Source organism: Pteropus medius, unplaced genomic scaffold (genome assembly GCF_902729225.1).
Source record: "Pteropus medius unplaced genomic scaffold, Ma_sr-lr_union100, whole genome shotgun sequence".
In the NCBI taxonomy this organism is placed as follows: Eukaryota; Metazoa; Chordata; class Mammalia; order Chiroptera; family Pteropodidae; genus Pteropus; species Pteropus medius.
In genome coordinates this window covers 5,419,617-5,438,907 of record NW_024350319.1, presented here as the reverse complement: position 1 = coordinate 5,438,907, position 19,291 = coordinate 5,419,617, and the positions used below count along the sequence as shown (strand labels likewise).

The 19,291-nt window shown below is 33.2% G+C and overlaps 1 protein-coding gene across 3 annotated transcripts in view; it reads left to right on the top strand.

The window, feature by feature from the left end:
• PTGER3 (prostaglandin E receptor 3) overlaps positions 1-19,291 on the top strand; it is a 163,284-nt gene that overhangs the window by 26,750 nt on the left and 117,243 nt on the right. For all 3 annotated transcript variants that reach the window (XM_039838589.1, XM_039838590.1, XM_039838591.1), the window contains exon 2: positions 4,355-4,534. In XM_039838589.1, the coding sequence (XP_039694523.1) occupies positions 4,355-4,534 (180 nt within the window). The remainder of the gene's footprint in view (positions 1-4,354; positions 4,535-19,291) is intronic.

Here is a 19,291-nt window from a genome sequence, read left to right as displayed (position 1 = left end):
AAATGTAATCACTGTTTAGCTCAAGTATAGAGAAGTCAACAAAACAGATGGATGCTAACTTGTATTTATGTTCAAAATTAAAGGAGGAATTTGGAGTCTTACTTCCATCCCCACTGCCATTTGGAAATGGCAATATCATGCTCACTGCCTCTAATTCAAATTATCTTCATATTGCACATCTCATGATTTCTGGGAAAAGCTAGAGTGTCTCTCCCCATGTGCCAGCTATTGCTTACACAGCTTGGTTACATAATGTCATAATCACTGCATTGTCAATAGTAAATTACAGGAAATTACAGTCTACTAACCAATGTAAGGCATATGAAACCTATATTAGCCTAATAAAAATAATTTAGTATTATTAGCCTCATAAAAATTAATTTAAAAATAATCAAGGAGAACTGTGAAAAATGACTTAAATCCCATTTTAATAAGTAATTTTGTACATTTTCCTGATTATAAAAAGTTGGAGAAATTCAATACTTTATTTTATAAGAAAACATTAAGTTGAAATTTAAGTATTTTTAGATCATTCTAAACCAGGCCCAGAACACTTTCTGGAATATGGCAAGTGGTCAAATATATTTAATAATTGGATGAGGCGAGGGGCTGAAAGAGCTAGATAAAACCTTTCCAACTGTTTATAAAAAAGGATTACTAACCACAATTTTTTTTAAAAGACAACCGAATAGAAAATGTAGGTTTATATTTTTTACTCAAACACACTGACATCTAACTGACGTCACTAGAATAACAAGAATTCATTTTTACATGTTGTGAATTTAGAAACTGAGATAATTTAGACAGGAGTTGGGATAAAGTTTACTCTTACTTTATTTATGTTAAAAAAAAAGTCTCCTAAGAAAGTGAGCAAAGTAAACAAGCTTGCTAGGACGCTTTATCTATGAGAGGTCATAAATCATTTTCAAGCTCATTCCTCCCTGTCCTTTCTCTACATCTAAGAGCTCACTCTCCTCTATGGGTGTATTAGTTTTCTACGGTAGCTGTCTAACAAATTACTACAAACTTGGTGGCTTAAAACAACACAAATTTTTCGTATAGTTTTGTTGCTTAAAAGCCCGACATCGATCACAGTGATCACAGGGCTGAGTTTTTTCTGGAAGCTCTGAAAGAGAATCAAAGACTGGCTTTTTTGCTTTTTCAATTTCTAGAGGCCACCCATCTATATTTCTTAACTCATGGCTCCCTCCTCTATCTTCAAAACCAGCAACATTATAGCTCTCTGACCATGCTTCTGTAGTCACATCTCCCTCTGACTACAGCTGGGAAAGTTCTCAGATATTAAGGACCCATGTGATACATTGAACCCACCCACATAATCCAGGGCAATCTCCCCATCTTAAAGCCCTTAACATTAATCATATCTGCATATTCTTTCTGCCATATGTGATAACATAGTCATAGGTTCTGGAGACTGAGACCTAGAGATCGTTGCTGGGAGTCCATCTTCATTCCACAGGTGGAGGCAGGCAGTGTTCAGTTCATAGGACTCTGTGCCAACATCAGAAGATGGATCCATCAGTAGATGGATTCATTTTAAATAAATCTGGTGTATAATAAGTTAGTATAATGAATTCATATTTATTAATGAAGGGAATAATGATCAACTTCATTTAAATAAAAGCCTTTTCTAAATTGTTTGAAATGTTTTTATGTATATAAAATTTTAAAATTAATTTAATTATTGTTTCATCATGTTATTGCTTAATAGTAATAATTTCATTGCCTTCCATAAGTCTATGTATTTTACATAATTTAATTATAATAATATAACTTTATATATAATACTATCTTATATTCTGTTCTTTTAACAATTCTTATACTGTCATGTGATCAGGATGTATATTCTACTCTAGACTTAATTCTTATTATGTGAACCAAATATACTATTCTATTCCTTATACAAGGGAGAAGGACAAACAAAAACCAGGATGCTTGGACAGTACAGAGGTACTTTCTTTAGAAAGTACACATATACTCTGAACTATTGCTCCTTCTGATCAGCTGCTCAAGGGAGCGTTGAAAGCAATATAAAAAAAAATTGTATCTTATTAAGCTTCACTCCCTATATTAGAGATTTATGTGTTTACAGTTTCTCACTGGTATAGATAATGCTTCACTGAACATTCAATTATTTGTACAGCTGTTTTTGCTTTTATTGAATAGATCCCTTGGGAAAAAATGCTTTGAAAGAAATTATGGACTCAAGATATATGACTATCTGTTGGTTGCCTACCCATTCCTCTCTTATTATTTACTCATAGAACCATAATTTTTGTTCGGGTATTAGGTGGTAATTTGGTGAAGAACCATAGGTTAAGTGTCAGGGGATAAATTTGTCCTATGAGCCAAACCTGGATATTTCCATCTTTTTTGCTAGTGATTGGTTTAAGAATTACCTAAGAATTAGTCCAAGAAGACCCAGACTAAGTTTTTATAGTTGGCGAGGGTTTGATCAGAGCTGGGATTTAGGCTACTGAATCTGTGATGTGTTGACATCTATACATACAATCTGGGTATCTGCTATTACTATAATTCAGATGAGAGGAGGAGCTGAACTAGGATGAAAACTGGAAAAAGAGCAAAAGACATTGCAGAGGACAAAGCAAAAGAAGGATTCAAAGATGACTCACATTCTTACACAGAGTGACTGTGTAAAAATGAAAGTGCCATTGTTGAGATTGTGGGTTTGTGGTCTGGGTGTTTTGGATGCTCAGGGATACTGACTTTAATTTAGAATCTGTGACCTGAGGACAGAATATTAAACCTCCTTTGGGCCTCGAGAGAGACAGTGAAGTGATTTCAACAGAAATGTACCGTAAGCAACAAATGCAAGCCCTGTATATAATTTAAAAATTTCGAGTAGGAAATATTCTAGAAATAGTAAAAAGAAGCAGGCGCTGTTAATTTGAATAATATATTTTATTTAACACACTATATCAAAAATATTATCATTTCATAATATCATTACCTATTCCAGCATCTCAGTTTGCTCTGGCCACATTTCAAGCATTTAATAGCCATGCACCTAGAAAATGAATTTAGGGATCAGTTATAAAAGTCAGCATCTTTCTTTTCTTGAGATTGTAAATCCGTGTTTAGGTTATTTTTGCTTTTTAAATTTATTTTTAATTTTAATTTTTTGCTATTATGAACAACGTCATGGTGAATGGTTCACGTACACAACTCCTGGTGCAGGAATTTGCGGCAGGATAGCTGGGAGGAAGCAGACAAAATAGTGCCATTGTTTTTCAAGATGGCTGCCTCAGTTTATATTGTTGCTAGTAGAGTGTAAAAGAGTCCTTATCATTCCGCATCCTCACTGACATTTGGAAAAGTCACATTTCTTCATTTTTGTCAAACTCATGGGTGTAAAGTAGTTTCTTATTTTGTCACAATTTTCATTTTTCTAATGATTAATGAGCTTGAATTTTTTTTCAGATGCATATAAACCTTTATTTTATTCTCTTATAGAAATCACATTCATTCAAATATAAATATTTATTACATATGTTATATATGTCACATAATATTATATTCTTATATTAATGCACAAATATTTATTGGACATTGTCTGCTAAATATTGGTCTTGGTACAGTGAATATACTTGTGGGGGAAAGAATAAATCCTGCCCTCATGGAGTTTACATTCTAGTATGTGTATGTGGTGAAAAGGGAAAGATAAAAAAAATAAAATACTGTATGTCATATGGTGTTACTAAACCTGGGTTTAAGTCTAGCTCGGTCATTTTACATCATTAACCTTGGTTTCTGCAGTTGTAAAAAGGAGATGGTAATAAAATCTATCTTATATCGTTTATTAAATACATATGAAGAATCGACATAGTGCCTGGTAACTTTTAAGGGTTCATAAAATATTATTATTATTATTATCCCCTTTCTGGCTTCTACCTTTTCTTCAGTAATTTTTTTTTTTTTTCCATTAGAACTACTGAAGTTTAAGATTAAATATGTTTCAGTTTTGTTGACGTTCTTGGCTCTCGTTTGGGTATCTTGTTTTCTGCAACAAGACAGATGACTTTGGCTAATTTTGAGATGTGTTACTTTCAAACTTCTTAAATTCCAAGCACCAAGAGCCTGAGAACATGCACTTTTTAAAAAGCTGCATCATGTCAGATAGCCAAAAATGCAGGAACATCCATAGGAATGTCTCATATAACTCAGAGCTGTGTTCTGTGAGTATAAGTGTTGCTTGAATTCATTGTTTCCATATAACCACCAATTCATTGTAAATTACATGCAAAGTACTGTGTAGAGGAGATGCATATGACTTTATTAATCTTTGGAATAATTATTTGTCTCTCTTTCTTAGATAATGATGTTGAAAATGATCTTCAATCAGACATCAGTTGAGCACTGCAAGACGCACCCAGAAAAGCAGAAAGAATGCAACTTCTTCTTAATAGCTGTCCGCCTGGCTTCACTGAACCAGATCTTGGATCCCTGGGTTTATCTGCTGCTAAGAAAGATCCTTCTTCGAAAGTTTTGCCAGGTAGCAAATGCTGTCTCCAGCTGCTCTAATGATGGACAGAAAGGGCAGCCTATCTCATTATCCAATGAAATAATACAGACAGGAGCATGAAAGAGAACACTTACTCAACTTGCATGGTTATAGCTTTCGGCAACAAATAGCCCTAAACCTTACTGTGAATTTGGGCATCTCTGGCATGCCGCTGTTTATGCATTGAAGCAGAATTTTTGATAGAAGGCTGAATGATCTCAGCATAGATAATCCCCTATGTGCCAAAGGTACTGAAATACAAAGAAAGGAAAATATATTAACAGTCTAGTGTTTTGGGGTCTCTGCCATTTGTAGCTGAATATGTGATTATTTATGAGGTGAAAACATTATTTATAAATGATCTTGATCGGTGGTAGGTGTGGGAGTAGGGATAGTTAATATTCCAGTATACTGAGTACATGAGAGACTTAATGCATAGATCATTGAAGACAAGGCAACATTTGCTGTTTTTTCAAAATCCTTGGTCTTCTGTGTTCTCTTTCATTCCTCTCTCTCTCTGTATCACCCTTTTTCTCCTTATATTTTTAAAAAATAGTTGAATTAGAATAAAAATGTATATTGTATCCACAATATTAATTGGTATTGATGTTATTTAAGTATTGTCCAATATGTAAATTAGCTGTTAACCTTACAAAGTTTAAGTTTTGGTTGGATTGGTAATTAGGTTTACGTATTATCTGAATAAGAGCCAATTCCATTTATTTTAAATATGACAGGACTTTTGACTATTCAAATGCTAAATGTTCTTCCTTTTGAATACATTTTTAATTCCTACAACCCTGGAGAAGATTCATAAAATTGATCTTAAGCATCAGTGAAGTGATTTTTCAGAATGCTATTTAAGGACTTATTTAAGCACTAAATATAGGTACTCTGCTTAATTATCTTCCCTGATTTTTCCACTTAAAGTATTCCCCAGTCTTTTGGATATTTAAATACTAACTCTGATTCTAAGACCAATAAAAATTTGAAGATTTAGTGAAGACTTTCCACAGTTTGGCCTATTTATTGGATAAGAAAATTAATAATATTGCAGCACTTTCTCTGCCCTCTTCTCAAAGTAGCTCTATCTAAATATGTATTATTAAATGTTTTTCTCATAGTCTACGTGTTACAAACCTTGATAGCTAAGCTTTATGTCTCTTAGGTACAAGTAGATTTCTATGTTAAGTTTCGAGAATTGCACTTGAAAAAAAAATCTCCCCAACAAACACAACAATCTTTTAAGTTATATCTACACAAAATGTTCTTTGTATTCCTGGAAGCATTCATTATGCAAACTCATTAACATTTTTTTTTTGTGAAGATTTTAATTTGTAGTTTACTTTATTGCTTTCTTAGTTTAAAAAAACTTGAGATTTATTTGTACTTTTTTTTTTTATAGTAACTACATTTTTCTTTGAGTTTTGTAGGCATTTGGGGAAAATTTATTCTAACAGGTACAATATATCTATTAAATTTATATGTATATCAGTGAAGGTCAATCAGGAATAATCAATTTAAATGACAATGTCAAACTGAGTGAGAAGACAGAATCTGCTGGGGTGCTTATGTAATTCATGATAGTTCTGCTAGTCTAGGTTTGGGAGAGAATGATAAATAACCTATATCAAAACCCCATTATAAAATCTCTTTATGTTATAGAATTGGATTATTCCACAGATAACCTCATGAAGATGAGGCAGAACTACCTTATTACAAAAAACATGTGCACTTAAATTACCTTAATAAAAAGGCTTTAGCTCTTGAGTGTCGGTTCTCTGATCCTAGGTTATAATCAGATGGACATAAATGCAGTGTGGATTCGAGTGGTATGAGCATGATTGGGTTATTCTTCCAGCAGCTAGCATAGCACTTGGAGTGTAGGAAGTGTTCAATATTTGTTCAGTGAATGAATGAATAAATGTCTGCCAAAACCAAGTGCCCATCGGTGAGGCATCTGCCATACGGTTGAAGTGCTTTACACCATTACAGTTCATCAAGCTGATAAAGTGAATGATCTCTACTAATTACTGAAATATAAATTTATCTTCAAGTGTGCAGGGTCATATTGCTGTACAACAAAGTGCTTTATTTGTATTAATAATTTAGGAGACTGATTAGTCCAAATGGTAATGGAGATTACTGTCAAAGAAATATCACTTTTTATCTAGCCACAGAAATATATACAGACGAAAAATTCTGAAACTTATTCTTAACCACAAAATAAATTTCTGTCAAGGGAATACATGGTAGGAGTGGACGAACGGGAAGTTTTGGATAAGCTTGAGTAGGAGGTGGAAAAGGAAGAAATCATGTAAATGGTATGTGAGTTTTGTTATCTAGGCAGCCATTTGTTGTTTAGGGAAAACCTGACAAGAAAATAAAAGTCTCAAATGATTTTAGCCTTTGGATGATAGTTGAGGTTAGAATTTCAGAGACATTTTATAGAGGCCCTGGATGTAGTTAGGGAGTGGACATCTAAAGTCACTGTAAAAGAGTATGTCTGTTTCCAAGTTTAAATTCATTTGCCTTTAAACTCACTCTCATATACTTAGTTTATCTATGTATATATCTGAGCAGAAAAAAATGCATACATAAATTATGACAATTTCAAACTCCACGATATTATTGAAAAAAAGAGACATAGGAAACCACATAGAAATAAATGAATGATTACAATGTAGAAATATATGTAAAATAAGCTATCATAGATTTTACAAAGCTGTACTGATTTTCTAAGCAATAAAAAGATACAGCTATGCTGTGTCATAGAGGAGAATGACGCTATCTGATAAAAAGTTTACCTTTCAAATTAAATAGCTATGGTGTATATCTTAAAAATATTTTAAATTGAAGAAACAATATGTTATCTCAAAATTTACCAAATTTACCTATTAATGTATATTCAAAGGTATTTCAATAGATGTGTTTAATCATGCCAGATTTAAATTACTATGAATTAAAAAGTGCACATATATTTCTACTTAATGCTTTCTTACTATGTAAAAGATCTCCCGACCATGTTATAGAAAAAACTTGCAGAAGCTCATGTAACAGTTAACTATGAAAGACTCTATGACCATGATGACAAACTAAAAATTCTAAAACAGTATTTTATAAAGGTGGTCGATCTGTGGCAGTATTCTGATATTAAATTTTTAAATGAATTAAGCTTTTTATTTATTTAATATTTTTTACATTTTTCTTGCTTTTGGCCCTAAATTAGTAATCAGCCTTCAATAATCCCCACAACAATAATTATTTAATGGTTCTTTGGTATTGGGTTAAGTCAGAGACAAAGAATAGAAAAATGCCATGCTTTGCAAATTTAGGCACATATATTGCCTACTTATTTTCATCTTTTACCCCCAAAAACCTCTCTTGAAATATATAGGACACTGGAAAATGAGTGACACAGAGAGCAGAATATTTATTACGATAAACATACTGAAAGCTAATATGGAATAATTAAAATTTCTGATTTACCTATGTAAAAAGTTTAGACCATCAACCATGTCAAATCTTCACAGATGCTTGTTTATTGCTGGTTTTGTGCTTGTATATGTCTCAAAATCTTTAAAACTAAGTACATGTACAGAATTGTTCAATGAATGAGATTACATCGCTTTTAAAATGAAGAATATTTAATATTGTAGTTAAGTCTATAGGACTGTTTTCTGAATTGCAATAAAATGCTAATAAGAGGTGACATATACCTGTGATGTTTCATTAATTAGGTTGTGATAGAGCCAATGTATAAAATTAAAGATCAATCTAAAACTCACATATACATTTTTTAAGAATATAATATCAATTCAGTATTCTAAGAAACTAACAGGTGGTGATTGCATATGAAGCATGAAACAGAAAATTAGGGAACATTTTTAAGTAAAATCCCATTATATTGGTATCATTTATATAGATACTAACTTCATGCAAAGTTTCATAGTCACCTGAATTACTCTACCCAGAAAGGTTTTAATTTTATGATGAATTTGTATTTATGGTTGTTATGTGAAATCTTGCACATTTCTTCCCTGAATGCCTTTTTGATTAGCTTTACACTGAATAAAACTGAAGGAAGTTTTAAAAAAAAAAAGTTAGCACAGGGTAACTGTTTTCAAAGTGACGAAGGGAAGACTGAGACCATGAGTATCTATGAAAGACTTTAACAAGTCTAGAATTGTCATTTTTTCCAAAAAGAGATCAGCAATTAGTTTTTAAGTCAGATGGAAAGATAACTTCAAAACATGCTACTCAGCATATTTGTTCTCATTCACCCCTGTTCTCTCTTCTTTTAAAGAATAAAAGAATCCAAAATCTTTATTTTATATATTCTCTATTTTATAATTTCCAAAATGAGAATTCTATTTAAAGGCTTATAATTTATAAAAATTGAGTTGTAAACCATTACATTACCAATGCCATAGCCAAGTACATTTGATCCTTTAGAAATACAATTCAATCAGATATATACCGTATTCATTTATATATCACACATTTTCTTTATTGAGAATGAAAATTCTTTTATCTTCAAAAGTTTCACATTAGTTTCATACCATAAGCAACCCAAATGTTTCCTGGATTACATATCTCTTCATTAGAAATAAGACTGTTGCCCCCAGATCCCTTGCCTCCAACCCGTTTATCTATTTTCTCACTAAGAGAAAGTAACAAATACCTACTATTGGTGAATCTGGGATCATTTTTAAGAGGAGAGAGAATGGCTTCATATTTCTAATATGCTAATGCTCTAATATATGAAACATGTCTGAGTCTGATTTTTAATGAGTCTACTTTAATGAAACAATTTTATCATGGGAATAAAGATAAGAAGGGAAGAAATCAGCATCAGGAACAAATCAGCATTTTCAGCTCTTTGAGCATTTTGGAGATGATTCCACCTCTGAAATTACTTTCAGATATGCAGCTCTTAAGTTCTTGTGTCAGTTGCTTTAGAATTAGAATATTTTGGCCTTTTAATTAAAGTGAATCAGCTATCTAGCCAAAAGCTAGCCAATCACCAAACTTTGTTATTTGAAAAGAGTTTATATAGTTTTTAGTTCCTGTGTATATCAAAGCTGTAATGTGAAGCAGAGAAAATATATATGACTTACTGATCTAATTCAACATTCCTTCAACTTTCGAAAGGATACTTATGTGGATCAGTCATGGAGGGTGGGCTAGAGAACACAGAGAAAAATATGGAGGAAAACCTGTACATTTCTATTCCTGTTAGAATTCTTCATCCTTTTAGGCCATTCCACAGAAGCAAAGAGGAAAGGACCACATTCATCTTTACACAATTGAGTATGAGTAGGACAAAGTGAGGAATGGCTAGCGTGTGTATGTGTGTGTGTGTTTAAGTGCAAGTGTTAAGTTCACTCAAGTCATCACTAACTGCTAAATTCTCTCCTTTCCATATATACATATATACTATTTTACCTTTTCTCTCTTCTTTTCTCAAATGTTTTTGTACAAATAGTATAAGTTGAACATTTCTTTAAGCAAATAAATTGAAAATAGCCACTAATTATCTTGATCTGTTTATAACAAATGAGAGTGTACTATTTACATAGTGTGTCTAAATAAGAACTGAAATCATTGGCACTTTAATCAGTAATGTAAACTCAGTATAGAAAGCATGTTTCCCCACCACTTTTACTCAGCATCCTATCCTCTACGCACTTGGTTAACTGAGAAAGTATACTTTTGTCACCTCTATGTAAAACTTTTTTGGAATTATCTTAAGTATATTTAAATATATCTTCCAGTATGTTTTAAAGGCTGGTCTTCAATATTGTGGAGACAAAAAATAAGAGAGACTATGAAAAGTACATCAGAATTTTGATGGCATTCAGGTCACAGCTAGTCTGTGTATTTAATAAATGTATGTTATTTATGTTATGTTTGTCAATGGAAAATAAAGTTGAATGTTCTGAAATGTTCCTGTCTTTTCTTCCTGATGCCAACTCACTTCAGGAATATTATACTTACAGTTGTATTAAACATTTTGCTGAAATCCTATTCGACATGTTTTGTCAAAATAACAGCACAATGTAATCCAACAGTATCATGCTATCTGGAACAATGAAATCATTTTGTCTTATATTCCATAATCGTTGTACCGTACAGATTATCACTATGTGCTATAAATCTGAGAGGTGCTTTTTTCTCATTTTCATCATGATATTTATTCATGTTATAATACCAGAATTTTTGTTTTTAATACAAAAGTACATTTATAAATTATTTTAAATTTAGGTCTTCCTCTTTCTTGTGGATTCTAGTGTAATTTGCAAGTAGCTACCATAAGATTTGCCCTTGCATATAGTCAGACCCTTTAACAGTCTTGTACCTGGGTATTAGTATCAGCTCATTACTATTAGAGACGAATGTGTGCTGTTCCATTACCCTATTTCATATGCTCAATCAGGTCACCCTACTCTTCTTTCTTCAGTGAAGAAAGTTTGTAGAATGTAGACTACAAAGCCTCCTCATTAAAAGTAGCGCATCGAGCTTGCCTTCCTTCCTCTTAAGACAAGGCATTTGAGAAAGCTATGTCAAAGGCCCCCAACCAGGTACTATAGTCTCTGCAATATTTGTTCTACAGTATCTCAGGTAGACATCATGATGGTTTCCTTTCAAAAGGCCAGAAATGTCCACCATGATGCCAGGGAACCTACATTCCATGAAACGTGACGCTGTTCAGTTTAAAGTCTTTGGAGAACATGGGGTCAGATATACTTAGATACCCTTGGGAGTCATTGTGCTCACCTAAACAGTCTAGAGTAAATCGAGTTTGGAGGATGGCTCTCAGGATCCAAGCCAGTCTTCTAGGCTTATTTTTTCCTTCAACATACATTTGTTGTATACCTATATGTGCCAAGCATTCTGGTAGGTGCTAAGACATAAGGATTGAAAAAAAAAAAAACATCTCGCTTTCAAAAGATTTATAAACTAGTAGGGGAATAAGATATAATTTGATCAGAGCTGTGATTCAAGTAAGCATATGGTACTATGAGAGCCTATGGGGAGGTGACACTAAAATAGGACATGATTTCCTATTTTAAATGTAGGAAATGACATTTAATATGCATTTTGGAGAAAACAGTAAATGTTAACCTGGAAGGGGAGGGCATTTAGGGTAGTTGTTCACTTCACTCTGCCCAAAGCATTACAATTTCAAGGCATTCAAACTGACTAACTTCTAGCAGCCTTGTGGGAAGTGTGGGTCTGAATAGAGCATATCTCTATAACCTCCCAGGGTGGTCAAAGGTGGCATGGCCTTAGAGCAGAATTTCTCAACCTCGGCATTATTGACACATTGGGCCAAATAATTTTTTGTTCTTGGGAGCTGTCCAATGCATTATAGACAGTTTAGCAGCACCTATGACTTCTACTCACTAGATGCCAGTAATATCTCCCTAGTTGTGACAATCAAAAATGTTGCAGGATGTTGTGAAATGTATCATGGGGGACATAATTACTCCCAGTGGATAACCTCTGTCTAAAGGCAAGAGCTGTGGCCACCAAGAGGTTGCTGTGTGTCAGGACAAGGCCATCCGTGGGATCTGGTTCCTGTCAGGCACCATTCTGGCATTTCCAGAGAAAGCAGGCAATTTGTGTCTGACTTCACAAAAATGTGGCACTACCACTACAACAATGCCTGGATCACCACAGGCCCTGATCCACTTCTATAATCACATAAACCTATTCACAAATGAAGAGGTACAATTTCTTAGAAAGTATCATCTTTCTATTGATGCATCCAATCCCTATTTTGTTCTTGATAAGAGGTTCTAGGGTTATGTGTCTCTCAAAGGGATAGCTAAAGAGAGTGAGTCAACTTCTCCCAGGACCTTTAAAAAATCTGTTGTAATTTCTTTTAATTAAGTTCACATTTCCAGACAGGTGTCTTAGTAAGAGAGAACTAATTTATCAAACTCTGTCTTTCATAGGATTTTTGCATGTTTGGTCTGTGTAACAGAGCTGCAGCAGCTTTATATAATCTGAAAGATTTTGATCAAAGAGTGGTCAAATTTTGGTCAATTGTCTGTATTAGCCTATGCCTTTCTCAGTTCATGGCAGGCTGCAGTACCTCAAGTACAGGGATATTACTATACATTTTGATGACAGAATTCAAGTCATGATCTCTATAACTGGCATTTAAATTCTGGTTTGTATGGAATAGGAAGTTGAAAAACTTAAACACCAAATCTGATCAAGAAATAAAATTAGAGCACGAGTCCTCATTAATTTACTGTAAATTTCTGAGTTGAAGTAAGAAAGGTCTATGGATAATCAGTGTTTATGCCTAATTATTAATGTAATTTTTTAAAAGAAGGCTTCGAATATGATATATAAGGTTGTGTGAATCTGATTTTGAAAAGAACATTGGAAGAAAATAATTCTGAAACCATTACCACCAACTGAAGTTTTTTATACCAGTTAAATACTGGTTCTTAACCACTTTGGAATTAGAAATCCCTCTGATAATCTGATGAAAGGTATGGATCCCTTCCTCACAAAAAGCACAGAGAATTTTTTTCACATGGTTTCAGAGATTGTCCAGCCCTCCTGAAGTCTGTCTATGGACATCTTGGAAATTTATGAACACAGGTTAAGAAGCCTCACTGTGAGAGAGTCGTTATGATTCAAGGAACCTCGCAAGTTTCCATGTTTGGTTGAATAGTAAAATCTAAAACTGGAGCTAATTCAACATAACTCCCTGTGAATGACAAAATTCCTTGACATCTCACTGTGTGCCCATTATAGTAAATCAGCATAATCAGGAGTACAATTATTAAAAAGACCTACACTCATTTTAAAAAATTGTTATCATGTGCAAAAAAGAAATGACACAATCCTAAACAGAAGAGAAACAATGTAGGCTGTTTACCAAAAGCAGGCTGAAAGTGAAAGGACCATTTTTTAAGAAAAAATTACAAGTTATTACTGGTTATCTAATGACACATTTGCCTTAAAACAAAGATCTTGTTTCGTTTTGTCTTGTGCTGACCCAACAAAAAGATTTAAAATGAAACTATTCAAGTCAATAAAAATATCTCGCCCACCTGAAAAATGCAATCTAGTGTACACAAACCAATTAAATGGTTAGAATGTAACTTTATGTTATTTTTCTGTTACTTTACATTATGCAACTTTATGTTATGTTGCATGTACATTTGGTTACATATATATTTATATTTCTGCATGCGCTACACCTGTGCATTGCTATTTAGAATGAAAGCAGCAAGGATGACCTTATTGATTAATCCTTTCACTGAGAATGCAAGGCATAGATTTACAAACCTGACGAATGTAAAATTAATGATGCTTTAAGCCAATACTTACAGCTAGCTATTAGTAGAATGCTGTATTGATGTTTATAGTTCTTATTTTTCTAGAGGGAAAAGTCTGGAGCAATTAATGACATTCGTCTTTGCATTTCTCTTGCCTTATTGAAGAAGATGGAAATTAGACCTTAGAGCACTAAAGTATTTGTCTATTGGAAACAACTCTTTGATACTAAAGCATTCTACATTCTGAATGTGTATACATAAATTAGACAGCTGTACAAGGTGTGCATAGAATTGCAAATTGGTTTTCATGAGTCAGTTGTTTGGAGTCTTCTTAGAAAACCAATGACAAGCCATTTTTAGAGGAAAATCTTTCTTATTTTTCAACACTCCTTCACCATTATCATTATTTCTTTTTGGTGTAGCACCTTTATTTTAACAACTGCAATGACAAAATTAATTTTTACTCAGAAATTTTTGGAGAAATAATATTGATTTATTGCCAAGCTCTGAAAGGGAATGTTGTACAGTCTTAATTAGATGTGCATGGCTCTTATCTCTATCCCAGGGTTTCTCCCATCATGGTCATTTGGAATATTCCTGCTACTATCCCTTCAATAGAATTCATTGACAGCTGAAGTAATTAATTAATTTTATTAATATTTGACCACTCTTAGAGATTGTAAATCTAATTTAAAATATTTTGAAGCATTTTTGAAACAAAATAATTTCACCAAAATGTTCTCTAAGGTTTTGTGGGTCATAATGAAGGAGAAAATCTTCCAACATTGGACAAGGAGTCAGAACACTTATGTCCAATTATCTAATTTGCTATTCACTGATTATTTGCTCTTGACAATTCAGTAAACCTCACTGAACTTGAATTTTCTCATCAGCACAGGTATATTGGGATTAAACATTGAAGATAGACACTTTCGAAAGCACTATACAAGTAGCTAATGGTTAACATAATTTTATTATCCTCATTTCATTAATGGAGCAACACTAAAAATTAATTTTGATTTTCTCATCTCAAGTAGTCTTGCTAACTTAGTACTGGACAGTCACCAGGACACACAAGTGATATTATAAAACTGGTTATGGTTCAAAACAGGGAACGATACATAGCTTCTTATAGGTTAGTTGCCTGCCTCATCTGTACAATCAGGGGTCGGTCTGTGTGGCACCTTCTAACTGAAACAAAACAAAACGTGATTCTTCTTTCTCTCTGGAATATTGTACAGCTCATCTTGTCAGTTAAACACAGACAATTTTTTTCTTCTTAACCTTGAAAAACAGCTCATAGGGAGAACCTCTAGGAGACTTAGACAGGAAGGCTCATGAAAAAATATGTTTCTTTTTTCTCTAAAAACAATTTTTAGGTTTCCATTCTCCCTCTCCTATGAAATTATTCTATTTTCTCAACCAAACTGCAAGATCCTTGAATCCAGGGGTCATGCCTTTTGTTTGTTAAGTTCTTTTGCCTCCTTTTTCTTTGCTTCTCATCCAAACTACCAAATCCTATAATTTTTGTTGTTAACCAATGAGTCTTATTTACTTCTTTTTTTGGCTCAGAAAATATCATCAAAAAGATTAGACTGTGTAGCTTTTCATACACTTGGGCTTATCAGTGTGTGTGTGTGTAGGTGTGTGCGCATGTGTGCAAATGCCCATTTTATCTCAAAGGTGTATTTCTTAAATAAGTTTTATTTTTTAATCACAACATTTATGTACATACATACCTTTAAAAAGTTAAATAGTGCTAAAGGCTTATCATGAAACCCACAGTTTTCATTCTAACTCTACCCCCATCGCCCTGCTCTGGAAACGTCACTATTTTCAGCTTTTTTCCCAACATTTTTTCTAGCATATACCATCATGTTTCTAAATAACATACTTATCTTACTACTTATTGCTTCATCAACTTTAGACATTCCTATATGTTGATTTCCTATTTTGCTGGATTCAGCACCTCCTCGCTTATTCTCTCATTATAGTTATAATACAATTTTTATTAAATTAGTATTCAGTATTTGCATTTTTATGATAATGTAAATACCCTTCATTGCTGAGTCAGTGCTACTGTGATCATGTTTTCTGTCTTGGACAATTTTTTTTTTTCTAGAGTTAAGAACTTTAGTTAAATTTGTTATGCTTTCTTTGTACCACTACTAAATCTTTACTGTTTTCCAAGTGCCAAACCTATCTGATAATATTTGTCCTCCTTAGAGTCCAACATTTTTCCTAGGTTTCTCTGCTGTTCATTCATTTGCATCTCTTTTAGTAAAGACTCTCTTTCATAGATCCCGTGTCTTGAATTATTTCTTGACTTATTCACTTATTTTGATCGCATCTGCTTTAAAATGGACTTTTTAATAGGAAAAAAATGTAAGGAACCAAATTCTTAGAAAAGGAAAGAGATTGGTTTTAAATAAACATGAACACTAATGCTAATAGTGATAATAACAATAGTGGCAGATATCATTTTACAAACACCATACTTTACATTTGTCATCAAATTCTCATGCCAATGCTGAGGGTAAGTTGTAGGTGTTATCAATACCGCTTTCCAGATGAGAAGACTGATGCTCAGGGAGGGTAAATCACTTGGCCAAGTTCACCGAGTGAGCGAGAAGTGAAGCTGGGGTTCAAGCCTGATTTCAGGATAGAATATAATTACTGTAAAACCCGAACAAAGAATTGCTACTGCAATTTTTTTCTGAAGTTTCAAATTTATCTTTGAGGGCTCTACTAAGCCTCCATGAAAGAAAGACTTTGACTCTGTTATGGTGTCTGAACATCTTCCAACAGCCAGAAACAGTCTTGGGCAGCAGTGGGGAAGCTTTTCAAACAGAACCGATTAGATTCAGCCAACAAGTTTCTCAGCAAAAATTTGAAAGGCCATATGTGCATTCTGAGTGTGTGCACACTACAACAAACATTCAGACCCTTCTTTGTTAGATGCAGGACCGCTCCTGCAGTGGAGAGAATATTGGCTACCTTGCAGCAAATTCTTGCACAGAAAGGCTGCACTTCCACTTCCTGCTCAGGCCTGTGGGTTTTTCTGAAAGCTGGGTTTAGTCAGAATTTGATTACTAATTATATACCTCTTTTAGCCCTTTGGTTTTTTTGTTGTTGTGTTTTTTCCTTTTATACTTCCTCTTCTGTTTGTAACTTAGGAGGAGGTTTACTGAGAAGTTGAAAAGCAAAAGATATTCCTGCTTCCTAATTACAGAGAAACTGCTGAGAGAATTTATAAAATACTGGGCAGAAGAGAAAGAGCAGACCCTTTGTCGGCAGTGGAACCATTCTGTTTATTGTCTCTTCCTGCTTAATTTTGAAATTTTCTCTGACTTCTTTGCAAAATACAATGCAGTTTCAGAGTGGAGCATGTTTTGTTTTTAAGGAAGAAAAACTCTTATGTCCGGTTTGAAGTCTTTCTTCCCTTGTTTCTAGTAAGAAAAATCGATTTGGTGCATCTGACATTTTATTTACCAGTTTTTTTCTTCAACTGGCTAATCTGATTTCCTCAGACTGATTAGAACATCACAGAACATTTTGCTCAAGAGAATAAAATCTCAGCATCTCTAACACTTGAATTCTATTTTTATCTCTAAATGAATTTAAAAGAAACAACCCACCCATAGGTGTATAACTTAAAAATTGGTGAATCTTGGAGTTTACCTTTGGTCTCATTTTACACATTATCTTTTGTCCATTTCAATATGTTTGCAACAATAGTCAATAATTCTCAGGTATCTCAGGGGTCGATTAACATTTATTCAAAATAGGCGAGACATAATTATACATAAATCTTTATTAAATTTTTTTTGTTAACTTGAAGTTATTTAAATCAAATCAAATGGGTAACTGCTTAGGGAAAATGTTTGAAGGATAAAGTCCCTCCTGCCTGCCAACTTTGATGTCATTTGCATTAGAAATGGAGCCTGGAGATCTTTATAATGGTTTATTAATAATAATAGAATTTAAAAAACAATGTAGCAATTTAAGATCATTATTGTATGAGAGTAAGTTTTAATAAGACAATAGGTTCAGAAAAAAATTAAAGTAAAAATGATTACATTGCTTGAAGTTTTTTAACGAGAGACACCATTCTCCATTTCACCAAATGAGGGTGAGTCCCTCTGTTGCCCAACACAACCATTTGGAAGAGAGAGCCATCTCTGGAGGAAGGCAAGAGGCAATTAGGATGCCAACTAGATTAATGGGATCCTCTTTTGGATAAAAAGCATCATGATCAATTTACCTTCAGGCGTATGAAAGAATGTGTTTTGGAGTTAGATCTGGGATCAAACTTTGGATAATAGCTATGGAACTTGAAAGTAATTCCTTAAATTCTCTAAGATTTTTTAACCTTATATAAAGAATTGGAATTTTTGCACTTACTTTATAAGGTATGGTGAGGATTAAATATGTAAATATACCGGAAGAGTGGTAGGTACAATAAGTATGCAAGGGGCATCGTTATTGGTATGTATTAGTAGTGGTAATAGTAGCCACAATAGTAATATTAATTACTTGAGAAATCCATAAACCATATTGGTAATGTGGGAGATCCAAACATATATCATTGTGTTGGAGGCAGTGGGAACTAAAATTAGACTAAATTTGGTAGCATATCTTAGTTCTGTTAATTTTTTTAGTAGGCTGATCTTAATCAGGCTAACTTAATCTTTCTCACTTTCAGTTTCTTTAGCTATAAATGAAGATAATTTTATTTAAAGTTAAATTTATTGCAAACATTCAAGAAACAATGCATGTAAATGCTCACCTAATGCCTGTAACATAATAAGTACTCAAGAAGTGGCTGTTATTATTTTATTATAAGTTATTATCATTAATATTGAAGTCAAGCTCAGAAGAAAAGTTGGCTCAGTTTCCAACAGAGGCTGAATGTCTTCACAAGCACAAATTTTATCCAACTTTCTAAGACTTAGGGTAAAAAAATAAGGATGTGGATCAACAGATAAGAAGTAGAAGAACTAACAAGAAGAGCAAAATAAAGAAATTATTTTCTTTCTGGTTTAAGTGTATGTCTTTGTGAGATTAAGAAATGATTCCAGTAGCACAGGAGATATTTAGTTTTATCTATTCATTTATTCATTCATTCATTCTTCAGTTTTCTTGAAGTATAATTGACAAAGAACATTGTATTAGTTTAAATTGTACAACGAAATGATTTAATGTATGTATATACTGCAAAATGATCTCCACAATAAGTCTAGTTAACATCTATCACTTCACATAGTTACATATTTTTTTTCTGGTGATGAGAACTTTGAGGATTTACTTTCTTAGCAACTTTCAAATACAGTCACATGCCACATAACTACTTTTCCATCAAAAATGGACCATTTATACAGCAGTGGTCCTATAAGATTATAATGGAGCTGCAAATTTCCTATCACCGAGTGATGGTGTA